This window comes from Paramisgurnus dabryanus, chromosome 11, assembly GCF_030506205.2.
Source record: "Paramisgurnus dabryanus chromosome 11, PD_genome_1.1, whole genome shotgun sequence".
NCBI classification, from domain to species: Eukaryota; Metazoa; Chordata; class Actinopteri; order Cypriniformes; family Cobitidae; genus Paramisgurnus; species Paramisgurnus dabryanus.
Window position 1 is genome coordinate 6,441,375 of NC_133347.1, and position 22,905 is coordinate 6,464,279.

The 22,905-nt window shown below is 36.0% G+C and overlaps 2 protein-coding genes across 3 annotated transcripts in view; one reads left to right on the plus strand and one right to left on the minus strand.

Moving 5' to 3' along the window:
- atp2a2a (ATPase sarcoplasmic/endoplasmic reticulum Ca2+ transporting 2a) overlaps positions 1–13,719 on the plus strand; it is a 33,871-nt gene extending 20,152 nt beyond the window's left edge. For both annotated transcript variants that reach the window (XM_065248359.2, XM_065248360.2), the window contains exons 10-22: positions 969–1,057; positions 1,529–1,631; positions 2,058–2,189; positions 2,275–2,394; positions 4,769–4,987; positions 5,296–5,631; positions 7,394–7,614; positions 8,016–8,218; positions 8,288–8,373; positions 8,450–8,583; positions 8,660–8,777; positions 8,967–9,087; positions 13,114–13,719. In XM_065248359.2, the coding sequence (XP_065104431.2) occupies positions 969–1,057; positions 1,529–1,631; positions 2,058–2,189; positions 2,275–2,394; positions 4,769–4,987; positions 5,296–5,631; positions 7,394–7,614; positions 8,016–8,218; positions 8,288–8,373; positions 8,450–8,583; positions 8,660–8,777; positions 8,967–9,087; positions 13,114–13,127 (1,896 nt within the window). In that variant the 3' untranslated portion in view covers positions 13,128–13,719. The remainder of the gene's footprint in view (positions 1–968; positions 1,058–1,528; positions 1,632–2,057; positions 2,190–2,274; positions 2,395–4,768; positions 4,988–5,295; positions 5,632–7,393; positions 7,615–8,015; positions 8,219–8,287; positions 8,374–8,449; positions 8,584–8,659; positions 8,778–8,966; positions 9,088–13,113) is intronic.
- A 454-nt stretch (positions 13,720–14,173) lies between these two features.
- On the minus strand, positions 14,174–21,534 carry anapc7 (anaphase promoting complex subunit 7). The gene is made up of 11 exons (XM_065248361.2): positions 21,311–21,534; positions 20,894–21,083; positions 20,652–20,771; positions 18,370–18,481; positions 18,123–18,276; positions 17,901–18,043; positions 17,707–17,824; positions 17,430–17,626; positions 16,130–16,354; positions 15,900–16,050; positions 14,174–15,689 (listed from the first exon to the last, which is right to left on the minus strand). The coding sequence occupies exons 1-11, from the start codon at positions 21,409–21,411 to the stop codon at positions 15,500–15,502; spliced, it is 1,701 nt and encodes a 566-aa protein (XP_065104433.1). The 5' UTR covers positions 21,412–21,534; the 3' UTR covers positions 14,174–15,499.
- Between the last annotated feature and the right edge of the window lie 1,371 nt (positions 21,535–22,905).

A 22,905-nucleotide genomic window follows, 5' to 3' on the forward strand; every position in this document is an offset into this window, starting at 1 on the left:
TGTGTGCCTTAGACACAGGTGTTTTTGCCAAATGGACCAGAGAAAGCCTGAACTATCTCGTGTGTGTGCATCAAGTCCTTTTCCAACCCCTCCCTTGTTTGCCAAGAGCGCTTACGACATCAAGTGGCTAGTGTTGGTTAATTTTGATTGACCTGTCAATCAATTTCGAATGCACATTTTAGCAGTTACCTTAGTCTCGTAAGACGACAAATGAAAATGAGTAGAGCAGCGTGCAAATTTGTTGCGAGGCCACTGGGGTTTCTTTTTGTCTGACTGGTGCGTGCAGGCTGCTCATACGTCAGTGCCGTTTACATTCGGGTGCAGTCGGGTTAAAAATAAATTCCAACTGGGTTTTGTCAGACTTGGGTCAAATTTTCTCTGGTTTGTCTCGGGTTTGGTCTTTCTTTTAAAAAATATTATTTGTGCCTCTTGAGTTTGGGTAGAAAGTGTTTTGGGTCATTTCGGGTCCGGTACTCCTTTGGACCCGAGTAGACCTCTAGATGACTATAATGTAAGCTTTTTGACTTTGTTTTGGTGGTATATTCACCTCTTTTTTTTTTTTACTTTATCTGCACAGAAATAATCTCCGTTTTTCAGCCTTCCTTTTGTTCGCTCCTCTGCCAATTTCGTTTTTCTAAACATGCAGGACAGAATAACAGCACAGCAAACAAATCATTATATTTAAATACGACTTTTGTGTGTTATGTCAGACAAACTTCTGGGCAAAAACACATTGACACATACAGTTAATTTTGTAATTTTTTCCCCCCTCATGTCATTACATACAAGTGCTATTTTTATTATTTTGTAGGACACAATGAGTTCCTGTCAATAGTATGACAGAGCGTACTATACAAGCAAGCTTTATGAATACATAACTAGTGCATTGTTGTCCTGGTCTTCTGAAACTTTGATTATTTATGATATCACTCTTAAGAAATTATAACTTCTATCTATCTATCATTCAGATGTTCGTCTTGGATAAGGCCGATGGAGAAAACTGCTCGCTGAAAGAGTTCACCATCTCCGGCTCCACCTATGCCCCTGAAGGAGACGTGTGAGTAGACGTGTGTCACTACACCCAAAATGATGCCTTGTGTGTCTATTAAGTCCCCTTTTTATCATTTATTTAAGGGATAATACATAGGCAGCCAGTTGTTATTATATATATCGCAAAAATAAGCCCTTGCGGCATGGCTATTTACTTCAAATTAAATATTGATTTAAAATATTTGATTTGCTTATTTTTAACGAATACAGACCTTTCCGTGAGGAAAACCTGTTTATTTCGGTTTTAAGATGGAAGAACATACTATTTGTTTTAATAATATAATGTCAGATATGTTATTAAAAGACATATTTCTATTTAATTATTTTGTAATATTAAACATCCAGGTTATTTTGTGTTGTTATTTTTGAGTGGTTATTATCTGGAAATGTAAAACCTGAAAATGGACTCAAGCATTCCAACAAGCCGTGTAATAAAGTGGGTTGACTAGTTATTTCACATTGTTATTTGGTCATGCAGATTTCTTGATAACCGTTTGGTGAAGAGCTCTCAGTATGATGGACTGGTGGAGTTGGCAACCATCTGTGCATTGTGCAATGATTCCTCCCTGGATTTTAATGAGGTTTGTTTGATGTTTGCATGTGCAGGGATTGTTTAATGAGCAAAAAATTACTTTTTTAAAATTGCAAAAAATGTGATATGCCTGCTGAAAAAGGCCCTTATAACTTGCATATTGTGCGTATATCATTTTAGTCCAAAGTATTTGTGACCTTTCCTGTGAAAACCTATCTCAAGCCTTTGTTTTTTTTACATAAATCATCCTGCATAATGTAAAGAACATGTAGTGAAAATATAATATTGAATGTCAAAGATTGAAATCAAACTTCGATGCTCCTAATCTATCATTAGATTGAGACTTTAGCCAGGATTTCATCAATATAATCAGTTTATTATGATAACAGTGTTTAACACAAAGTGCTTAATCGTTGCCTAATATCATGTTTGTATGTAGCATTGTATGAATTTTTAATACGTGATGTTCTTTCAGTCTAAAGGTGTTTATGAAAAGGTTGGAGAAGCAACAGAGACGGCCCTCACCTGCCTGGTAGAAAAGATGAACGTGTTTGACACTGACGTCAAAAGCCTGTCGAAGATCGATAGAGCAAACGCCTGCAACGCTGTAAATATCACTATAATTATTTAAATGATGCAAGCATAACAATGATGTCAGAACCTAATGTGCATATGTTTGTGTGTGTGTGTAGGTGATCAAACAGCTGATGCAAAAAGAGTTCACACTGGAGTTCTCCAGAGACAGAAAGTCCATGTCTGTGTTCTGCACCCCAAGCAAATCCAAAACCAGCTCTGCTAAGATGTTTGTCAAGGTGCTTCATCTTTTCGTCTCCTAAATGGTTTTGATTTGGGACCCATATTAAACAAGTGGCAGCCCAACACAGTATCACAGTTATATAAAAATTAACCCTTAAAACCAAATTATTAAAAATTAAATTACATAAAAATAATTTTTGTATTTTACCATGTTAATCATTTTGATTGTTGATCGTAAACAAAGTGGACGACGTTAATGCCAGGTGTAAACGGTGTTCAAAACGTTTTGAACGCGTCCACTTTCGACCACTTTCAACCACATCCAGAGGTAGTCGAAACCACTTTCGATCGGATCGCTTTGGAGCTGCGGAACGCAATGTGGTTGAATGTGTTCGAACAGCCACATGCAACCGCCTTCTCTTCGCCCATTTATCTAATCTGAGGTATTAAACACAAATTGTACGTCTTTTTTTTTTACTTCTGGCGTGAACATACGGTGAACAGCGCTATTTTTAGCCTTTCATTGATAAAACTACTGCGGGTGTTCTCCGTAGTTTCGTTTTGAAAGCGTGAAAGTTGCGCAATCCTATTTCATCAATTAGGCTGAAAATTCAGAGAAAGCTCTAACATACACACGTACAAAACTCTGTGCAGCATGTTTACTTGCTAAACAAGCAGTGGACTCCAACATAATATTAGTTTGCGTCCATAAAAACTCATAATTACTCCCGCTCGCGTTTGAAGAGACCACCGTCTCACAGACCACCCCCTCACAGTATTCAGGACAGAAGTGGTCGAAAGTGGACAAAAGAGACGGATTTAAATACCAGGTGTAAACGTAATGTGTCTCTCTCGTCCACTTGTGATCCGATCGATGAAAACACATCTTAATACCAAGTGTAAACAGCCCCAATGTGAAGACGCGTTGACGCATGTCTGGAGGTCTCACGGCACGAATGAGGCTTTTAGTGCGGCGCAGTAGACGTGATTCCGCCTCATTCGCGAGTCTAGTTTGCGCGAATGCCGCTAATTGAGCGGAGTTGAAAAATGTCAACTTTGGCGGGAAAACGCCCCGTGTTAACCAATCAGGAGCTTGCTCTAGTAGTGACGTGGTTACAGAAAGCGAATTACAGAAAGTCGCAGAGGCTCCTCCCATGCTGCGAATTTCCGCGTGAATGTCTCGATGACTAGAATTTCACTCGTTAATGAAGCGAGTAAACTCAAACTGTTCAAATGGCAAACTAAACTGTGACGCCTCAAACGCAGCTGGTGTGAACCCATGGTTAAATTCGCTGTTAAATAAATTCGGTCTTAAATAATTTTAAACCGGTCTTAATTTCCCATCGTCCATGTAACGCTGCCTCTACAGTAATGTATTTTGTATGGTATGTTTATCAGAACCTCTTTAAATGTCCTAATATAAACACAAACAAGTCCTTCATTAATCTAAACCCTGTCCGGAAAACCACCCCTATATACAGTATTTTAACATTATTGTTTAACAAAACCATGTGTTTATTTGGTACTTTATTTGAACCAATTATTATTGTTTCATCATTATTGTCATTTTAAATGCTTTAGCTCAATTTTATTACCCAAAAATATCAGATTACTTAATCATCATCAATTACCAAAATAATTGTTAGTAAAAATCCTATAGAAAACATTTCAAAATTTTGTGATTTCAGTTAAATTAAAGGATATTTTTCTAATATATATATATATAGTTCATCTTTGAGGATTTCTTAAAACTTCGTACTGAAGTCTCAAGGTGAAAATCTTGTCTTGTCTTGTCTCGTCTTATTTTTTATTTATTTATTTAAACTTCATTTAACCAGGTGAGCATGTAGAGAACATGTTCTCAATTGAAACGGTGACCTGGCCAAGATAAAGCAACGTGCAAGACAACAAATAGTTACACATGAAATTACACAAGTTACACATTAAATACACAAGGGAATAAATAAAGTACAAGTTTTCTGGACAATAAAATAAAAAAATATATATATATATATAATATAATGTGCGAGACGTTGCAAGCATGATACCAAAAATCTTATTCTGATGGATCCAATCTCGTGTCACATTTTATCTTTTGGGGGATGTCTTGTCACACCCATAGAAAATACATCTTGTTTTTTTGTCATGAAAGATAAAAGATCTTAAAAAACACATGGACGCATGCACACTGGACTATAAAATTAGACTTTATTGTCGTGAGAGAGGTCTTACATTTTATTCATAATGGTCTTAATTTTTTTTTAATTTGACTTGGTAAAATCTGCATAAACTTTGATAAAGATCATGAGCATCATGCTTAACAATTTTTGTAAACTGAAAATGGCTTGATTCGGCAGTGATTTATGATGGATTGACTTTATACACTGACTACTGTGTTAGCAACCTGCTAAACTAGCATGTTTATCTCAGGGAGCACCGGAGGGAGTGATCGATAGGTGCACATACGTGCGTGTCGGGGGCTCCAGGGTTCCTCTGTCTCAGGGCATTAAGGAAAAGATCATGTCTGTGATCAAAGAGTACGGCACTGGGCGGGACACCCTGCGATGTCTGGCGCTGGCCACCCGTGATAACCCGCTTAAGAAAGAAGAGATGGTTCTGTCTGAAACGGCACGCTTTGCAGACTATGAGGTGACTATTAGACAACTGGATGATTTAGGGCATACATTAACCCAGCTAGATATATATACTCCTTCAGAGAGGTTAATACTCAAGTTATGTAATAAAGTATATAGCTTTATACTAAAATATATATCCCAGGGAACACACATACTGCTAAAATGTATAGCTTCAATTCACTTTGAATAAAGCATCTTCCAAATGTGTAAATGTGATAGATGCTCTATCTATCTAGGTACTGTATTTAATAGCTTGAACACCAGAAATGATCAAATTTGCTAAATGTTTGATGGTTATCTACTAACTCTCCTCTCAACCAGTCTGATCTGACATTCGTGGGTTGCGTTGGGATGCTGGATCCCCCTCGTACCGAGGTTGCCGCTTCCATCAAGCTCTGCCGCCACGCTGGTATCCGGGTCATCATGATCACAGGTGATAACAAGGGTACGGCCGTGGCCATCTGCAGACGCATCGGCATCTTCTCGGAGGACGACGACGTTGATCGCATGGCCTTTACGGGTCGTGAATTTGACGACCTTTCACCCCACGCCCAGCGAGAGGCTGTCATGGGTGCCCGCTGCTTCGCACGAGTGGAACCTTCGCACAAGTCCAAGATCGTCGAGTTCCTGCAGGGCTTTGATGAAATCACCGCCATGGTAGGTGACCTTACCGCCGTTCCTTTCCAGGATTATAACAAATGGTTTTGGGAAGAAAGTTGTTTTAAGGATGATTCAGAACAAATAAATGCACATGCATACCTACATAATAAAGGAATAGGATTAAAGGTGCACTGTGTATTAATTTTTAGGAGGATCTCTTGACAGAAATACAATATAATATACATAACTATATTGTCAGTGATGTATAAAGATCTTACACTGCAAAAAAATATTTTCAAGAAAACATTTTCTTAGTATTTTTGTCTTGTTTTCAGTAAAAATATCAAAAAATTCTTAAATTAAGATGCTTTTTCTTGATAAGCAAAACGACCCAAGAAAATAAGTTTAGTTTTTAGACCAAAAATATCAAATTTAAGTGATTTTGTGCATAAAACAAGCAAAAAAATAAAAAAAAAATCTGAAAACAAGACAACAATACTAAGATTTTTTTTCTTGAAAATAATTTTCTGCAGTGTAGATAAAATAACAAGTTATAAAATACAGTTAAATCTGTGCTGCAAAAATGATTTTTAAGAAAAAAAATCTTAGTATTGTTGTCTTGTTTTTAGTAAAAAAAAATCAAAAAATTCTTATATTAAGATGCTTTTTCTTGATGAGCAAAACGACCCAAGAAAATAAGTCTAGTTTTTAGACCAAAAATATCAAATTTAAGTGATTAGGTGCATAAAACAAGCAAAAAAAATCTGCCAATGGGGTAAGCAAAAAAATCTTGAATTTTTTTTTAAACACTAAATTCAAGAAAAATTTGCTTACCCCATTGGCAGATTTTTTTGCTTGTTTTATGCACAAAACCACTTAAATTTAATATTTTTGGTCTACAAACTAGACTTATTTTCTTGGGTCATTTTGCTCATCAAGAAAAAGCATCTTAATTTAAGAAATTTTTTTATTTCTTTACTGAAAACAAGACAACAATACTAAGATTTTTTTCTTGAAAATCATTTTTGCTGTGCATATTTAACTGTATTTTATCTACACTGCAAAAAATGGTTTTCAAGAAAAAAAATTCTTTGTATTTTGTCTTGTTTTCAGTAAAAATATCTAGAAATTCTTAAATTAAGATGCTTTTTCTTGTTGAGCAAAATGACCCAATAAAATAAGTCTAGTTTTTAGACCAAAAATATCAAATTTAAGTGATTTTGTGGATAAAACAAGTAAAAAAATCTGCCAATGGGGTAAGCAAATTTTTCTTGAATTTAGTGTTTAAGAAAAATTTTCAAGATTTGAAAAGATACATAGCTTTATGGGTTTACATTACATTAAACTGTCATTTAAATGTTATTAAGTGTTAATACTCTGTCAAAATGTTTTTTAACAGCATGAATATTTTTCTTGACCTCAATTACAGTGATACAAATTGAACTTGTCATTAAAATGTCAATTTATTTATTTATTTAACCTTTATTTTTCCAAGAAGGTCCCATTGAGATTAAAGAAACCTCTTTTTCCAGGGATTCCTGGCCAAGATATACATAGTATTAACACTTATTGTTAATACTATGTCAGAAATGTTTAAATAACTTAACAAAATACAACAGACACGTCAAAAGATTATAATTAACTTTATGTATATGCACAAAAAACTGACAACTAACAGAACTTGTTATTCCTCACACAGAGGCTTCTGAAATTTTCTAACATAGAAGAAAAAACGAACAATACATTTAATCAATTCAATTAAATTAACTGGGTTTTGACGGACGTCAACCGTGTCTGATTACCTGGTTTGTCTCTGCAGACAGGAGATGGGGTGAACGATGCCCCCGCCCTAAAAAAGGCGGAGATTGGCATCGCCATGGGCTCTGGCACTGCCGTGGCCAAGACAGCCTCGGAAATGGTCCTCGCCGATGACAACTTTTCAACCATCGTGGCTGCTGTTGAGGAAGGCAGAGCTATTTACAACAACATGAAGCAGTTTATCCGCTACCTCATCTCCTCCAATGTAGGAGAGGTCGTCTGGTCAGTCCATCTTTCAGCTTTTCAAAATAGTTGTATAGTATTGTATAGAGCATTCTCGCTCTGACTCTGATTGACATGTGGGCGTGCTTTTCCGGGGGAAGTGCCCATAAAAGGAATATGGGGTCACTGATATGTAACCGGTACCCATGTTCGATTAAAACTTTCTGTAACTTGGGGTGAGTTTGGCCCAGAAATACTCTGTCACAAACGCAACTGCTTTTTTACACTTTGCATTTTTTTAGCAACAAACGTAAAGCATTACCGTAATATCGAATACCGCATTGGTTTGCAACTTATCACACATCACATTTTCTTCAGTATCGCACTGCCCTAGATATGATGGTTTTTACTGTACCTTTACTGAACCCTGAATTATAAGTATACAATAATTTCTTTCTTAGCATCTTCCTTACTGCCGCCTTGGGTTTCCCTGAGGCTCTCATCCCCGTTCAGCTGCTTTGGGTGAACCTGGTCACTGACGGTTTACCTGCTACTGCTCTGGGCTTCAACCCCCCTGATCTGGACATCATGAACAAACCTCCTCGCAGTGCAAAGGAGCCTCTCATCTCTGGCTGGCTCTTCTTCAGATATCTGGCCATCGGCTGTGAGTGACGCTTGGTTTTTTACTAACACTCGAACCGCATCCTTGTATTAACTTTCGCATGTTCCTCAGGTTACGTGGGTGCTGCGACCGTAGGAGCCGCGGGTTGGTGGTTCATGATTGCTGAGGACGGTCCAATGGTCTCTCTTTACCAGCTGGTAAATATCTTTGTTTGAAATCTACTGTTATGCTACCACAGCTGGATCTCTGACTGTGCATCTCTTTGTCTTTCAGAGTCATTTCTTGCAGTGTTCTCCTGATAATCCTGACTTCCAAGACCTGGAGTGCCACGTGTTCGAGTCTCCCTACCCGATGACCATGGCCCTGTCCGTGCTGGTCACCATCGAAATGTGTAACGCCCTCAACAGGTCAGACTTCAGGATCATCACCCAGGTTTAGTCGTAATAAAAACGCCCCTATAAACACGTCTTCTTATTTCTCCAGTCTGTCGGAGAACCAGTCTCTGGTGCGCATGCCTCCCTGGGAAAACATCTGGCTGCTGGGAGCCATCTGTCTTTCCATGTCTCTGCATTTCCTCATCCTCTACGTCGAGCCGTTGCCGGTACGCCCACCCATTCACGTTCATCTGGTTGCTGGGTAGGGGGTGAACCCGATGGTTCATTAAGCGTTCAATGTAGCTGAATTGATGTACAATACATTTGGATCCAAGAATAGGACATCATTGCCTTTGGAAATTAGACCACAAAAATATAAAATGCAAGCCTCCAAACTTTTCTTTCTCTATTTCTAGGTCATCTTTCAGATCACCCCCCTGAATGTGACCCAGTGGTTAATGGTGCTGAAGATCTCACTGCCTGTTATCCTCTTGGACGAGCTGCTTAAATTCGTGGCAAGGAACTACTTGGAGCCCGGTAAAGATTTGGACCAGGAGCCCGACAGGAGAGGCTGGTCCCTCTCTGCATGCACTGAGGGCATCTCCTGGCCTTTTGTAGCTCTGTCGTGTCCCGTTGTGGTGTGGCTTTACAGCACAGACACTAACATAACCAACCTGTTCTGGTCGTCCTGACTGATCTGAGACCTGCTGTGAAGCTAACCGTGACTCCAAATAACCAGAGAAGCGACATTAACAAGGAACAAAGAGTTAACCATGTTCACATTTGCACACCAAGCCTTGTTTTGAAATTTTATACACAATGTTTATCTATATATATGGCATATTGCTGTCGGAAAATAGTGTTTTTTTGTTTTTTAATCATTAGATTTTGTTTTTCATATTAAAGGTGTATATTTTTCTCAGGTCCCCTTTTTCGATGTTTAAAGAAAGTGCCGAGACGCAATACTTTTTATCCGATTGCTTTAGTTGCAGTTTATTTGGCTCAAAGCTCTGAGATTTCTTTATAGTGTTTATAGAATCAGCTGGGCCAAAAAAATAATAAATGTGCATTCGGTTTGTTTTCTGTAACATCACAATATATTTTCATTTCCTAGCTTGACACAAAATGATTTCCTCTCTGCTTTAAGTAGATTGTGGCTACCTCAGTTCTGTCGATTGCTTTCGGCGTTCCTCTTTTCAGACTTTTTGGTTGATAAGAAAGAGAAAAATACCGGTAGCCAAATGCACTCGTTCCCCAGTACTGAATCACTTTAGTGGATCTACCACATGATTCACTATTTTTCCCAGATAAAAAGTAGTACACTTCCATAATCTACTTTAAGTCCTTTATTTTCATGCACTAATTTTGTACCTAATATACTAAATTTTTTTCTTAAGTGCTTCTTAAGATGTGTGTGTTTTGAGACAGCATGAATATGAACTAAAATGCGCTTTTAACATGCTATTTCTGTATAATAATGTCTTTAGGTAACACAGTTAACACTTTTTATTAAACTTGAACCCATCTTTCATACACTGACATGTTCAAGTTTACTACACGTGGTACCTAACTAACTTTTTTTTATACATTTGAACACATTTTATTTCATGTTCATGGTGTCTAAAGAAGAATTTTTTGCATATTAAGTTCAAAATTAGTGTGCGAAAATAGACCATTAAATACATTATGGGAAGTTTACTACTTTTTCACTTGGGTTATTTTAATGATGCTTAAAGGAAAACACCACAATTTTTTATATTTTACTATGTTCTTACCTAAACTTAGATGAATGAATACATTCATATCTTTATTCAATGCATGCACTTAATCTTTGTACAGCGTGTCATGAAAGTGTTAGCATTTAGCCTAGCCCCATTCATTCCTTAGGATCCAAACAAGGGTAAATTTAGAAGCCACCAAACCCTTCCATGTTTTTCCTATTTAAAGACATGAGTAGTTACACGAGTAAGTATGGTTTAAATAGGGAAAACATGGAAGTGTTTTGTGGCTTCTAAATTTATCCCTGTTTGGATCCTAAGGAATGAATGGGGCTAGGCTAAATGCTAACACATTCACAAAGCGCTGTACAAAGATTAAGTGCATGCACTGAATAAAGATAGGGATGTGTTAATTTGTCTAAATTGAGGTAAGAATATAGAAAAATGTTGAAAAACGGTGGTGTTTTCCTTTAAGAATGAATGCGTTTTAGGTGTCGGAAAAATGCTCAGATTGAAAATGAAGAGCTCGGATCCAAAAACCGCCAAATGCAACCTCTGTCGAAATAATCATATAAGTGATTTTGCAATGGTTTACTATTTTGTCCAAAGAAGTGGATGGTTTTTGCAAAAACTATAATATCCTATATAGCTCAGTGATGGAGCAAAAAGTCGTGGGTTCGAACCCAGGGAGCATACACACGGAAAAATGTGTCCCTTGTAATGCTCTGCAGTCGCTTTGGATTAATGTCGCACAAGCACAAGTTGCTTTGGATAAAAGCAAATGCGTAAATGTAAAAATAGAGTTTTTCCGCAAAATCCGTTAAATTTTTTAAATACTAAGTGACTAAAGTGAATAATAACCTTTATAGAGTGCTACAGGGATGACGGATTTTTGTTGGCTAACCCGAAAGTTAGCGGAATGCTGTTCTCCTCAAAAACAAATCCCATTAATTTTTCCCAGAGACTTTTGGATTATCGCAAAAAATAGCTGTGTTTAGCAAAAGTTTATGACACTTACACGTTTTAAATACACCATGAATCCTTACAGATGAATAACAATTTTATGAATTTTAAAGCGTAAATGTGTTTACTAGAAAAATAAAAAGCCTAAAAAAATTTAAATTTGAATTCAAAATTCATAAAAGTTGTGTTCATCTGTGAAGATTAATTTGTGAACAAAACGTGTCATAAACTTTTTTTTAAACACAAAAGTTTTTTTTGATAATTCAAAAGTATAAAAATAATGGGCTTTTAGTGAGGGAACCGAGCCCATATGGCAAAAAAAATCTTTCAATGCGCCGTGAATATATTTCCTTGAATTGAAATATATGAAGGGCTAAATATATTTTTAATGCTTTAAAATAAAATAAATTAAAAACACATTTCAATATAAAAAAATTGCCAAAAAATATATTTGCTGAAATATATTTTGAAATATGCACTGAAAAAAGGATTTATTCAATTTACTAAATTTTTTTAAGGTAAGTGGTTGCAATCAATTTATTAAAGCTACATTTAAACAAAAGTTTTTTATTGTATTTTACTTTACTAATCTTTTTTGTTTAAATGTAGCTTATATAAATTGATTGCTACCACTTACCTTAAAAAAATTGAGTAAATTGAATGAATCATTTTTTTCAGTGTGTTTACAAAAATATGTTTCACTAATATATTTTTTGGCCATTTCTTTGTATATTTTGAAATGTTTTTTTTTTATTATAATTTTAAAACATTAAAAATATATTAATATATATTTCAATTAATATTTCAGTTCAATGAAAATATATATTTTATTGCCATATGGGCTCGGTTTCCTCACTGAAAGCCTGTTATTTTATCCCATATACTTTTTAATTATCGCAAAAAAACAAGTTCTGTGTTAACAAAAGTTTGTGTTTTGCTTGCCCTTGAAATATATGAAGGTTAAAACTAAATTTATTTTCAAATTCAAAAATATATTCAATTGAGCATTACCGTCTACAAAATGTATTAAGCATATATTTAAAATATATTTTTTTGTCCACAAAAATTTTTTTGCAAGCGTCTCACTAACTTCTGTGTTATTACTAAAAAAATCATCCCTGCGGCACTCTACTGCAGGTTTTCAAATGGGGACCTAGTTTTATGACATTTTATAAAATACATGAATTTATCATAAATTCTGTGTAATTAAACCTTAGAAAAATAAGACGACTAGTCAACAACACTACATTGTATCATTTTAATATGTTTTGTTTATTTCTAATTTTAAGTTTTAGATGTGTTATGTTATAAATTATCTTTAAGGGGGCCACAGAGGGGATTCACCGCTAACAAGGGGGCTTGCACGCCGAAAAAGTTAAACTACTGCTCTACTGAACCTAAACATAAGAACCTGATTTAAAAAAAGCTAATTTACAAGAAAAGATGTAAATTTTTGTTGGATGTATATATGAGAACATTATAGTGACAAACATTATTTTTTTAATGTAATCTAACGTAAGTGTATATTCTATGTGAACTGAGCACAAATAGTAAAGGCTGTGATGAATTCTGGGATAATCTATCCTGAAGCTAGTACAGAAGTGTTGCTAAATAGTCTGTAAATAGCAATACTTATAGTTTTTAAATCAGGTGACCGTAGACTCTTAACTATTTTGTCCTGTTTGTATCACATGACACTGAATATACTAATGCATCTCACGGTTTTGCAACGGTCATAACTCACACAACAGCTAAACTGTCCTAAAGAGGAAATGTATGCATCACATTTGCATGATGGCTCATTTCTGTATTTATATTTTTTATCAATTGTTTTGGTTCTGAGCTCTGTGTTTATTTTTACATTTTCTCTCTCTCTCCTCAGCTCGGGTGGATTAAACCAATCCGCCTCTGTGTTCCCTGCAGAAACCGTGAGGTTTTCTGGACTTTAGTGCATGCGATTGCGCAGTCCTAACATCATGCTAGGCCTGCAGCCAACTGTGCTACATCTTAATTTTATCATTAGTTTAGTTTATCAAACGTTAGGAGTGAAAAATTGCAGCTTTTTTGAGACCTGGTACTCTGGCTTGGAAATGCTCGGCCAGGTCAAGCCCGTGAAATTGAATCGTTTGAAAAAACAACAACAACAGTAGTTTTAATGGTGCATGACCCCGATATAGTAAACTTTTGTATAGAACTGCAATACTCGATTTGGAAAAACATCAAATGCCATTACTGACAATCTATAAAGGCACCTTTTCTCAAACGTTTTATGTGTAAATTAACCAAAATCATGTTATTGTCATTTGCACATGGGATGTGCAATATGTTTTAAGGCAGAGACTCGTTTCAGGTGTGAGATGTGTGTGTGTGACATTGAGAGAGACTGACAGTCTTTACAGCAGTTCCCATGACAACCAGAAGGCGGGCGCTGCCCATTCAGTGTTGTAATTATTACAATTACTTGTGGTTAATAAAATATTACATGGTTGTTTTGCTGTTTCTTTACATACATGTCTTTATTTTGTGTTAGAAAAATATCAGACAGTTTCAAACATCAGACATGATTTTAATTACAAAACATTGAAAAAACATAGAAACAGTCAACTATAACAAACACCAAAATTAAAGTATGTGAGGAAACTTAGTACACTGCAAAAAAGATTTTCAAGAAAAAAATTCTTAGTGTTTTTGTCATGTTTTCAGTAAAAATATTTTTAAAGAAAATTTAAATTAAGATGCTTTTTCGTGATGGGCAAAACAACCCAAGAAAATAAGTCTAGTTTTTAGACCAAAAATATAAAATTTAAGTGATTTTGTGCATAAAACAAGCAAAAAAATCTTGAAAATTTTCCTTAAAACACTAAATACAAAAAAAATTGTTTTATGCACAAATCACTTAAATTTGATATTTTTGGTTTAAAAACTAGACTTAATTTCTTGGGTCATTTTGCTAATCAAGAAAAAGCATATTAATTTAAGAATTTTTAGATATTTTTACTGAAAACAAGACAAAAATACTAAGAACATTTTTTCTTGAAAATAATTTTTTGCAGTGTATTAGTTTCATACGATTGGATTATTTACACACTTTCGAAGCCAAAAATACTGAAGAACTTGTGTGGGTCGATCAAAAATATTTTGCATCACTTAAAAAAAAAATCAGATGGTTTTACATTTTTAAGACATGCAAGCACATACCCCTCCCAAAAAATTATTACAATAAACAAAACAATTTAAACCTCAATGGTAAGGTTACAATAATAGGAAATGAGTAAGAGATTTACATTTAACTTCATGAACAGTGTCACAAAACAAAAAAAAAGCGCTGTCAAAAGATTTTTCATAATTAATCGCATACAAAATAAAAGTTTGTTTATGTCTGTGGACAATAAATAAAATTATTTTGTATATATATATATATATATAAATACACACACATACATGCATGTATTTAAGAAACATTTACATGTATATATATTTATTTATTTATTTAGATTTTAATATATTTTATATTATAAATAAATAAATACAAATATACATAACATTTTTCTTAAATTTATATATGTATCTGTGTCTTTATTTATACATAAAAATTACACAGTAATACAAACTTTTATTTTGTATGCGATTATCACGATTAATCTTTTCCCGCCCTACAAAAAATCATAAAGGTCCTAACAATAGGCTTTTAATTTGTTTCTTTTTAATATTGAAGAGCATGTTTTATAAGATACACCTGCTTTAGAGCCCATAAGTTTTCCGTTTTAAGTTTTCTAGCTTTAACATTTTTTTGTGGAAACAAAAGTCTTAATTAAACATGCACAATAACTACAGATGTGAGATTTATAAATCCATTGGGACATGTAGGAGCTGCCAAATCCTGTCTACCATGGGTTCTTCTTAATCAATAAAGGGCACAATATTTGTAAATGTAATCCAACAATCATTGCCCATTTCTCGTGGGCGGAAGGTTTGGTGTCGCCCTGTTTATTTCGGTTTCTCTGAAACAGAAATATATGAGTTTCTCTGAAAAATCGGTGTATTAAGAACCCCCCCCCCCCAAAATTGGGGCTTAAGATAAGAATAGTCACCATGATAGTGCCATCCACAAGTTCTAAACTGACACCGTGCGTAACTCACCACCAGAGGTCAGTAATGAGACTCCTTACACAAAACTACATGATTGTGGATGTGATTCTTACTATGAAGTGACCTGCAAATCAGACAGAAGTCAGAAGTGCCGAGAGTCTATGAAGGCGTTGTGTGGGTCACTGCATGCCAAACCACTGCTCCTGATCGGCCCATTGTGCCGCTTCGCTGTCACTGCCCTCCAGATCTCCCTCCTCCCCGCTGCCCTCCATATCATCACCGTCCAGCTCGACTGTTGCGTCCGTGGGACTCTCCTCCTTCTCCATCTTTTGCATGCCCTCCAGAGACTTTTGATCATTTGGATCGAGGCTGCAAGAAAATAACAATTAGCTTTGCATTGATTGCACGAATTTGGCAGATGTGTTTATCCAAAGCGACATTTTTATCAGTTTGTGTGTTCCCTGGGACCTTTTTGACTGCCAACGCAATGTTCACCACAGGAGCTTTGTATCAAAATTAAAAAAATTAAGGTTTAGCTGTCAAATATGTTTGGTTGCATTATAAGGAGAATGAAGTTACCTTAGTGCAATACTGTACTGATCCATAGCCTCCTGATAGTCATTAACAGCGACAAGAAAATCTCCCAGCATTCTGTGCAGCACACAGTCGCTCTGATTGGCTAATGTGTTCCGGAGAAGCGTTATCCCTTCCTCGTGTTTCTGTTCCCGACCTGGAAAGCAAATAAAAAAGCACTTTACGTTCACAACCCTAAAAGCTGTGCTGTGTCTATAACTGAATGATTGACATACTGAGGAGCTCTGCTTTCTTCACGACTGCTTTGATGTAGTCGGGTCGCTGAGCGAGAGCTTTGTCCAGCAGCGTTTTTGCCTTCTCCTGCGTCACGGGATCTTCCAGGCACACTGTGGCCAAGATGGTAAGGGTCTGGGCATTCGCTCCAAGCGTCTTGTAAATATTGTTCGCCATTCCCATAGCCTCCCGAATGCCATTGGAAGCCAGGTAGCAGTCGATCAGACCTGCAAACGAGCAATGAATATTTTACACTGCAAAAAAATTATTTTCAAGAGAAGAATTAGCTTTTTCATGATGAGCTAAACGACCCAAGAAAATAAGTCTAGTTTTTAGACCAAAAATATCAAATTTAAAGGAACAGTATGTAAGAAATTTATATCAATTAATCATAAAATGGCCCTGATATGTCACTAGACTTTAAGAAATTATTTTCATTTCAAATACTTATATCACTCACAACAGTGGTCTGGCCAGGATATTGTCATTTAAAAAGTGGAGTTGCAGCCCTCAACTGATGTTTATGTTGTCATTTTGTGTATTGGCCACCAGTTGGGTGATTGCAGTACCAGTTTTAGCCACAAGTTTTGTTATTGCAATACCAGTTTTGGCCACAATCCTACATACTGTTCCTTTAAGTGATTTTGTGCATAAAATAAGCAAAAAAAATCTGCCAATGGGGTAAGCTAATTTTTTAAGCTAACGTGTTTAAGGAAAAAGATCAAGATTTTTTTTTCTTACGCCATTGGCAGATTTTTTTGCTTGTTTTAGGCACTAAATTAAGATGCATTTTTATGACCAAATTGCCCCAAACTGAAAAAAAATATTTTCAAGAAAAATATGAAAAAAATCTTAAATTAAGATGCTTTTTCTTGATGAGCAAAACGACCCAAGAAAATAAGTCTAGTTTTTAGACCAAAAATATAAAATTTAAGTGATTTTGTGCATAAAACAAGCAAAAAAATCTGCCAATGGGATAAGCAAAAAAATCTTGAATTTTTTTTAAACACTCAATTCAAGAAAAATTCAAGACAAATTTGTTTACCCCATTGGCAGATTTTTTGCTGGTTTTATGCACAAAATCACTTAAATTTGATACTTTTTGTCTAAAAACTAGACTTATTTTCTTGGATCATTTTGCTCATCAAGAAAAAGCATCTTAATGAAAGAATTTTTAGATATTTTTACTGAAAACAAGACAAAAATACTAAGAAAATGTTTTCTTGAAAATCATTTTTGCAGTGTAAGCCTTTTACGAAATTCGGTGCAAGCAGCCAAAGCGACCCCGGAAATGTTTCTTGCCTTCGTAGCAGTCTAGACGACAGGGAGCCAATCGCATGGCTTCTCTGAAGTGTATGATAGCTTCTTGCACTCGGCCCATGTTACGCAGTGCTGCCCCCTTCAGGAGAAGTGCCTGCACGCTGTTGCTGTTCAGCTGAATGGCCTTAGCTCCCAGATAGAGAGCGCGAGAATAACGCTTACTGTAGAAACTATGACATCTGAGGGAAGAGAGATCATAAATGAATGCGTTTGTGTGTTAATGTTTCACAAACGTTCAACGTGAGAAACTCGGACACACCCTGAAATGACCCAGGGTTCGGCATGCTGGTCAGATATGTTGAATAACCGTCCTCCTAGAACTTCGACATCTTCTAGGTGACCCTCCCTGGCCATGAGATACCCATACACATCCATGCCTACACAATTAGACGGCACAATTAACGAAATGATGAATCAATCTCAATTCTTAAAGAGAACCGTTTCCTGTCGTACCTTTGATCAGGTAGGGGTCGAGCATCTGTGCCTGCTCAAATTTCAAGATGGAGTTCTTGGTGTCTCCAGCTCGGAAGTACACATCTGCCAGTGTGACCAACAGATCGACATTATCCCTCAACAGAGTCTTCTTTTCCAAAGAGCTACGGAGGAAATGAATTATTAAAATACGTACGGAATTAAACACGGCGGATTTACCATACGTGGTGCAAAGATTTTTACCAAATAGTGTTGATTGCCCTCTGATTGTCTCCTCCGTGCAAAAAAGCGTGCGCTTTAATCCAAACAGATAGCCAATCGAGATTCGGGATGCTCTGAATCACGTCCATCGTCATGGAGGCGACCTCCGCCCCCTTCACGGACAGAGACAGAAGCCCTGCGATACATCAGACGGAGGGACATTTTAACGTATATTGTGAACGTACAGGCTGCCAAAAAACACAATCACACGTGCTGCGTTCTTACTAACCAATAATAGCATCAAGAGCAAGCGGACACTGCCTTAAAACCTCCTTGTAACTTGTAACAGCTGAACGTTCCTGACCCGCCTTTCGGTAAAGATTCGCCAACATCATGTTGATCTAAAATTTAAACAGATACAGACAATAATATAGTGTGCTTTTATGAAAAAAAAAACATTTTGTAGTTGATCCCAACATGGCAACATCAGATAAATCAGTGGTCTGAGTTTGGGTCTGGATTATCATTTTGTTAGCATATGGAAGATATGTGCATCCCAAATCGCACTTTTGTGCACTATTCTACGCCATTTTGTACTATAAATAGTGTGTGAGTAGTGTGTTCACATAGTACACTTTAAAAGGGACACTACACTTTTTTTTATATTCTAATTTTCCAGCTTCCTTAGAGTTAAACATTTGATTTTTCCGTTTTGGAATCTATTCAGCTGATCTCCGGGTCTGGCGCTACCACTTTTCACATAGCTTAACACAATCCATTGAATCGGATTAGATCATTAGCATCATGCTAAAAATAACCAGAGTTTCAATATTTTTACTATTTAAAATATGACTCTTCTGTAGTTGCATCGTCTACTAAGACTGACGGAAAATTAAAAGTTGTGATTTTCTAGGCCGATATGTCTAGGAACTATACTCTCATTCTTGCGTAATAATTAAGGACTTTGCTGATGTAACATGGCTGCAGAAGAAAAGCAATGATATTACGCAGTGCTCTAAAGTAGTCCCCTTGGTTACTTTCAATAGCAGGGAACTATTTTTGGCCCTGCGTAATATTATTGCACCTCCTGCAGCCATGTTACATCAGCAAAGTCCTTAATTATTACGCCAGAATGAGAGTATAGTCCTAACCATATTGGCCTAGATAATCGCAACTTTTAATTTTCTGTCGGTCTTAGTACACAATGTCACTACAGAAGAGTCAAATTTTTTGTAGGAAAAATATCAAAACACTTTGGTTATTTTTTAGCGCAATGCTAATGGTCTAATAAGATTCAATGGATTGTGCTAAGCTATGCTAAAAGTGGTACCGCCAGACCAGGAGATCGGCTGAATGGATTCCAAAACGGTAAAAATCAAATATTTAACTCTAGGGGAGCTGGGAAATTATATTCATAAAAAAAGTACTTTTTAATTATAACTGTTACTGCAGTAGAGACAATAACACTTCAGTCTGAAGGTGACTGAGGTAATGTTGGACAAAACAGATAACACTAGCAACGCTGACATCGCGGACACACGCGTCGAAATTCTGAGGTGAAAAATATGTTTCACCCGCATGGCCGTTACAATGTGTGTCATGCAATATCCACTTCTTGCCGCATGGTTGTAGTACGTTTTTACTAAAAATAGCAATAAATATGCGAAGAATAAACACCAGAAGCGATATTTTGAGCTTTCAACCCGGAGGTGTTTTTAGTTCACTTCAACTGTTGGAAAATGTGTGTCACTTTCAACCGGTCGGTGTGCTTCCACTAAACTCTGGACACTTATGAAAGGTAGGTGGACCAAAATATCTTTTATCTTGGTACTGAAACCTGGTAATCTAAATCTATGGAGAAGATTGTATTTAAATAAATTGCGGAAATTTGAATATTACGTTTCTGGTAATAGACTACAGTGAGCGTCACGTCAGAACGTCCACTGCAGGGATCGTTCTACAAACCATGGTTACCATGGGTCTGATGCCCTTTCCTACTAAAGCAGTAAATGTTCATGATTTAATTTGAAAGACACAATTTTACCCTCTGTTGAAATTTCATGCAAATATCTGATAAAATGAGAAAGTTACAAGCAAAAACATGTGAATAAGCAGCATTTTCGGTCACACACCTTCCATTGGCATCCATATATAACTTTTCCTCTTATTTCTAATATTAAAAATATCATAACTTTTTCAATCCTCAACGGATTAAAACAATCCAGTTATCTTTGTAAATGGGAATGTCTGCTCTGTCTAGTCATGTGATACATTTTGAGCTTTGTTTAAATGTTGTCATCATACCTAATAACACTGTTAATAAAAGAATAAATGTACAAAACAATTTTAAATGACTTGCATTGTAATATACGTGTGAGTATGATGTCACTTGCCTCCCTCGTCTGGGAAACCGGTTACTTACAAATCATACATCAGTGGTCCACTTGGGACAACACTAGTATTACGTTTATAAAATTCATACAGATAGTTTAAGTATGTGCACAAAGTGTCATTTGCGACAAAGCTAAAGTCAAATGCAATTTAATTTGGTGTAAAAATGACACGTTTTACCTTTGGTGTTCTCTGCCGAGAAGGGATGCCATCTAGCACAGATATGGCATCTTTATCCAGCTTCAGAATAGTGTAACACTCTGCGATTTTATACTTCACTTCAATCTCTGATGGCAAATTCTAGAATAATAAACACAATGTTTGTCAAGAGCAGAATTTCAATCATTTTTATATATCTAGGCATCCAAACATCATAGAGAGAGAGAGAGAAAGATGTTGGCAAATGTGGTTTCAGAGCTCACCTGTGCTTGCAGAGCAGAAGTTGTGCCACCTGTACTGGACGGCCGCACTTTGGAGGTTTTGCTGAGCACTTTCTTCTGCTGTAAAGCCATGTTGTATTTGCAGGCGGCGTTCCTGTACTCTTTATCGTGGAAGATCGAGTCCGCATGATACACGAGCAGCTGATACTTCTGAGCCGGTGAGAAGAGTTCACTGGAAGACATAAACACATCATGTCTACATGTACCTAACACTACAGTATCCTTATACCTTTAACATCATCGTGCACTGTTTACATCTGTACTGGGTGCCTTGACTGTGTCTTTCTATAACACTGCACTGTGTTGTTACACGTGTAAACCAAAGCATATGCTTAAAGTATACTTTAAAACAGCGATCAGTCTGCGCAACGCCAAAAGAAGTGCTCGATAAAGACTCACGGGTTGTTGGTGCTCATGGTAAGCAGTAAACTGCTGATGATCCGGACATTAGAGTGCAGCCCGGCCGCCGCCATCTCCCGCACATGATCGATTACATTCATCTTCGCTCGTTTATTTTTTTTTTTAAATTTAAGCTAAAACAGTTGTTTACAGGTGAACTGAGATACAGCGGAAGTTGCAGCGATGCTGAAGCAAGTAGCTTGTGAGTTTTTAAAACAACAGGAAATGACGCGATTTCAAAATAAAAGTCGGATAAGGTGTGAAAAGTATACGGCGTTTGGTGTAATTACAAAGGTACGTTCATAAAATTGCTAAAATACAGTTTTAATAATATAAATGGAGAGAATGAATAGTCTGTTTAATTTGACTTTTTTTTAAATTAGAGAAGCTAGAGTCTGCATTATCAATGGTTAATTAAAACAGTAATGTATTCAAACTATTAATGTATTAACTCTTTAGAATGTAAAATATTAAACTCATTCATTAAATTGCCCGCCAGCATTATATGTGATCTAAAATGCCTTCCAAGAAAATTTTCTTCTATAAATATATAAACATACAAATATATCAAATGAAATGAAAATCAAACAAAACGAAAAAAAAAACACGTTTTATTCATCCCATCTCATTTGTTCTCTTTTTATAACATCTTAAATATGGGTAGGTTTCTTCAAAAAATGCAAAATTTTGAGCAAAAGCTGAAATGATTTTTGTTAGAGATTTTTGTAAGAGATCAGATTCAGAACGATTATCAAATTCGGATTTGCTTCAATTTTTAAAAATTGGGTAAGAGCGCCATCTAGTGGATAATAGCGTAATTACAAATGACCGCAAAAACTCGTCAGGGAAGCGTCAATGGCAGGGAAATGTTTTCGAGAGAACTTAATAATTACCAAGTCTCGTACACTGCAAAAAATGATTTTCAAGAAAACAATCTAAAAATTCTTAAATTAAGAAGCTTTTTCTTGATGAGCAAAACGACCCAAGAAAATAAGTCTAGTTTTTAGACCAAAAATATCAAATTTAAGTGATTTTGTGCATAAAATTAGCAAAAAATCTGCCAATGGGGCAAGCAAATTTTTCTAGAATTTAACTGTTAGTGTTTAAAAAAAATGTTCAGGATTTTTTTGCTCACCCCATTGGCAGATTTTGTTTGCTTGTTTTATGCACAAAATCACTTAAATTTGATATTTTTGGTCTAAAAACTAGACTTATTTTCTTTGTTTGTTTTGCTAATAAAGAAAAAGCATCTTAATTTAAGAATTTTTTGATATTTTACTGAAAACAAGACAAAAATACTAAGAATTCTTTTTGCATTTTTTGCAGTCTAAATTTGCATTTTAATTCTAGCGCGTACTTTTATGAGCAACTTTAAAACTCTGTCACATGATATTTATCCGACTTCCTGTTGCGCCACATGAACAGACAGGCAGACGATGTCAACGTATCGCGAGACCGATTTATGAAATTATACAGAGGCCTCATTTTGTATCGCTCTCGCGGTACTTTGACGTCATCCGCCTATCGGTTCTTGTTGCTCCGAAGTCACTCACACACACACACACACACACACACACACACACACACACTTGTAA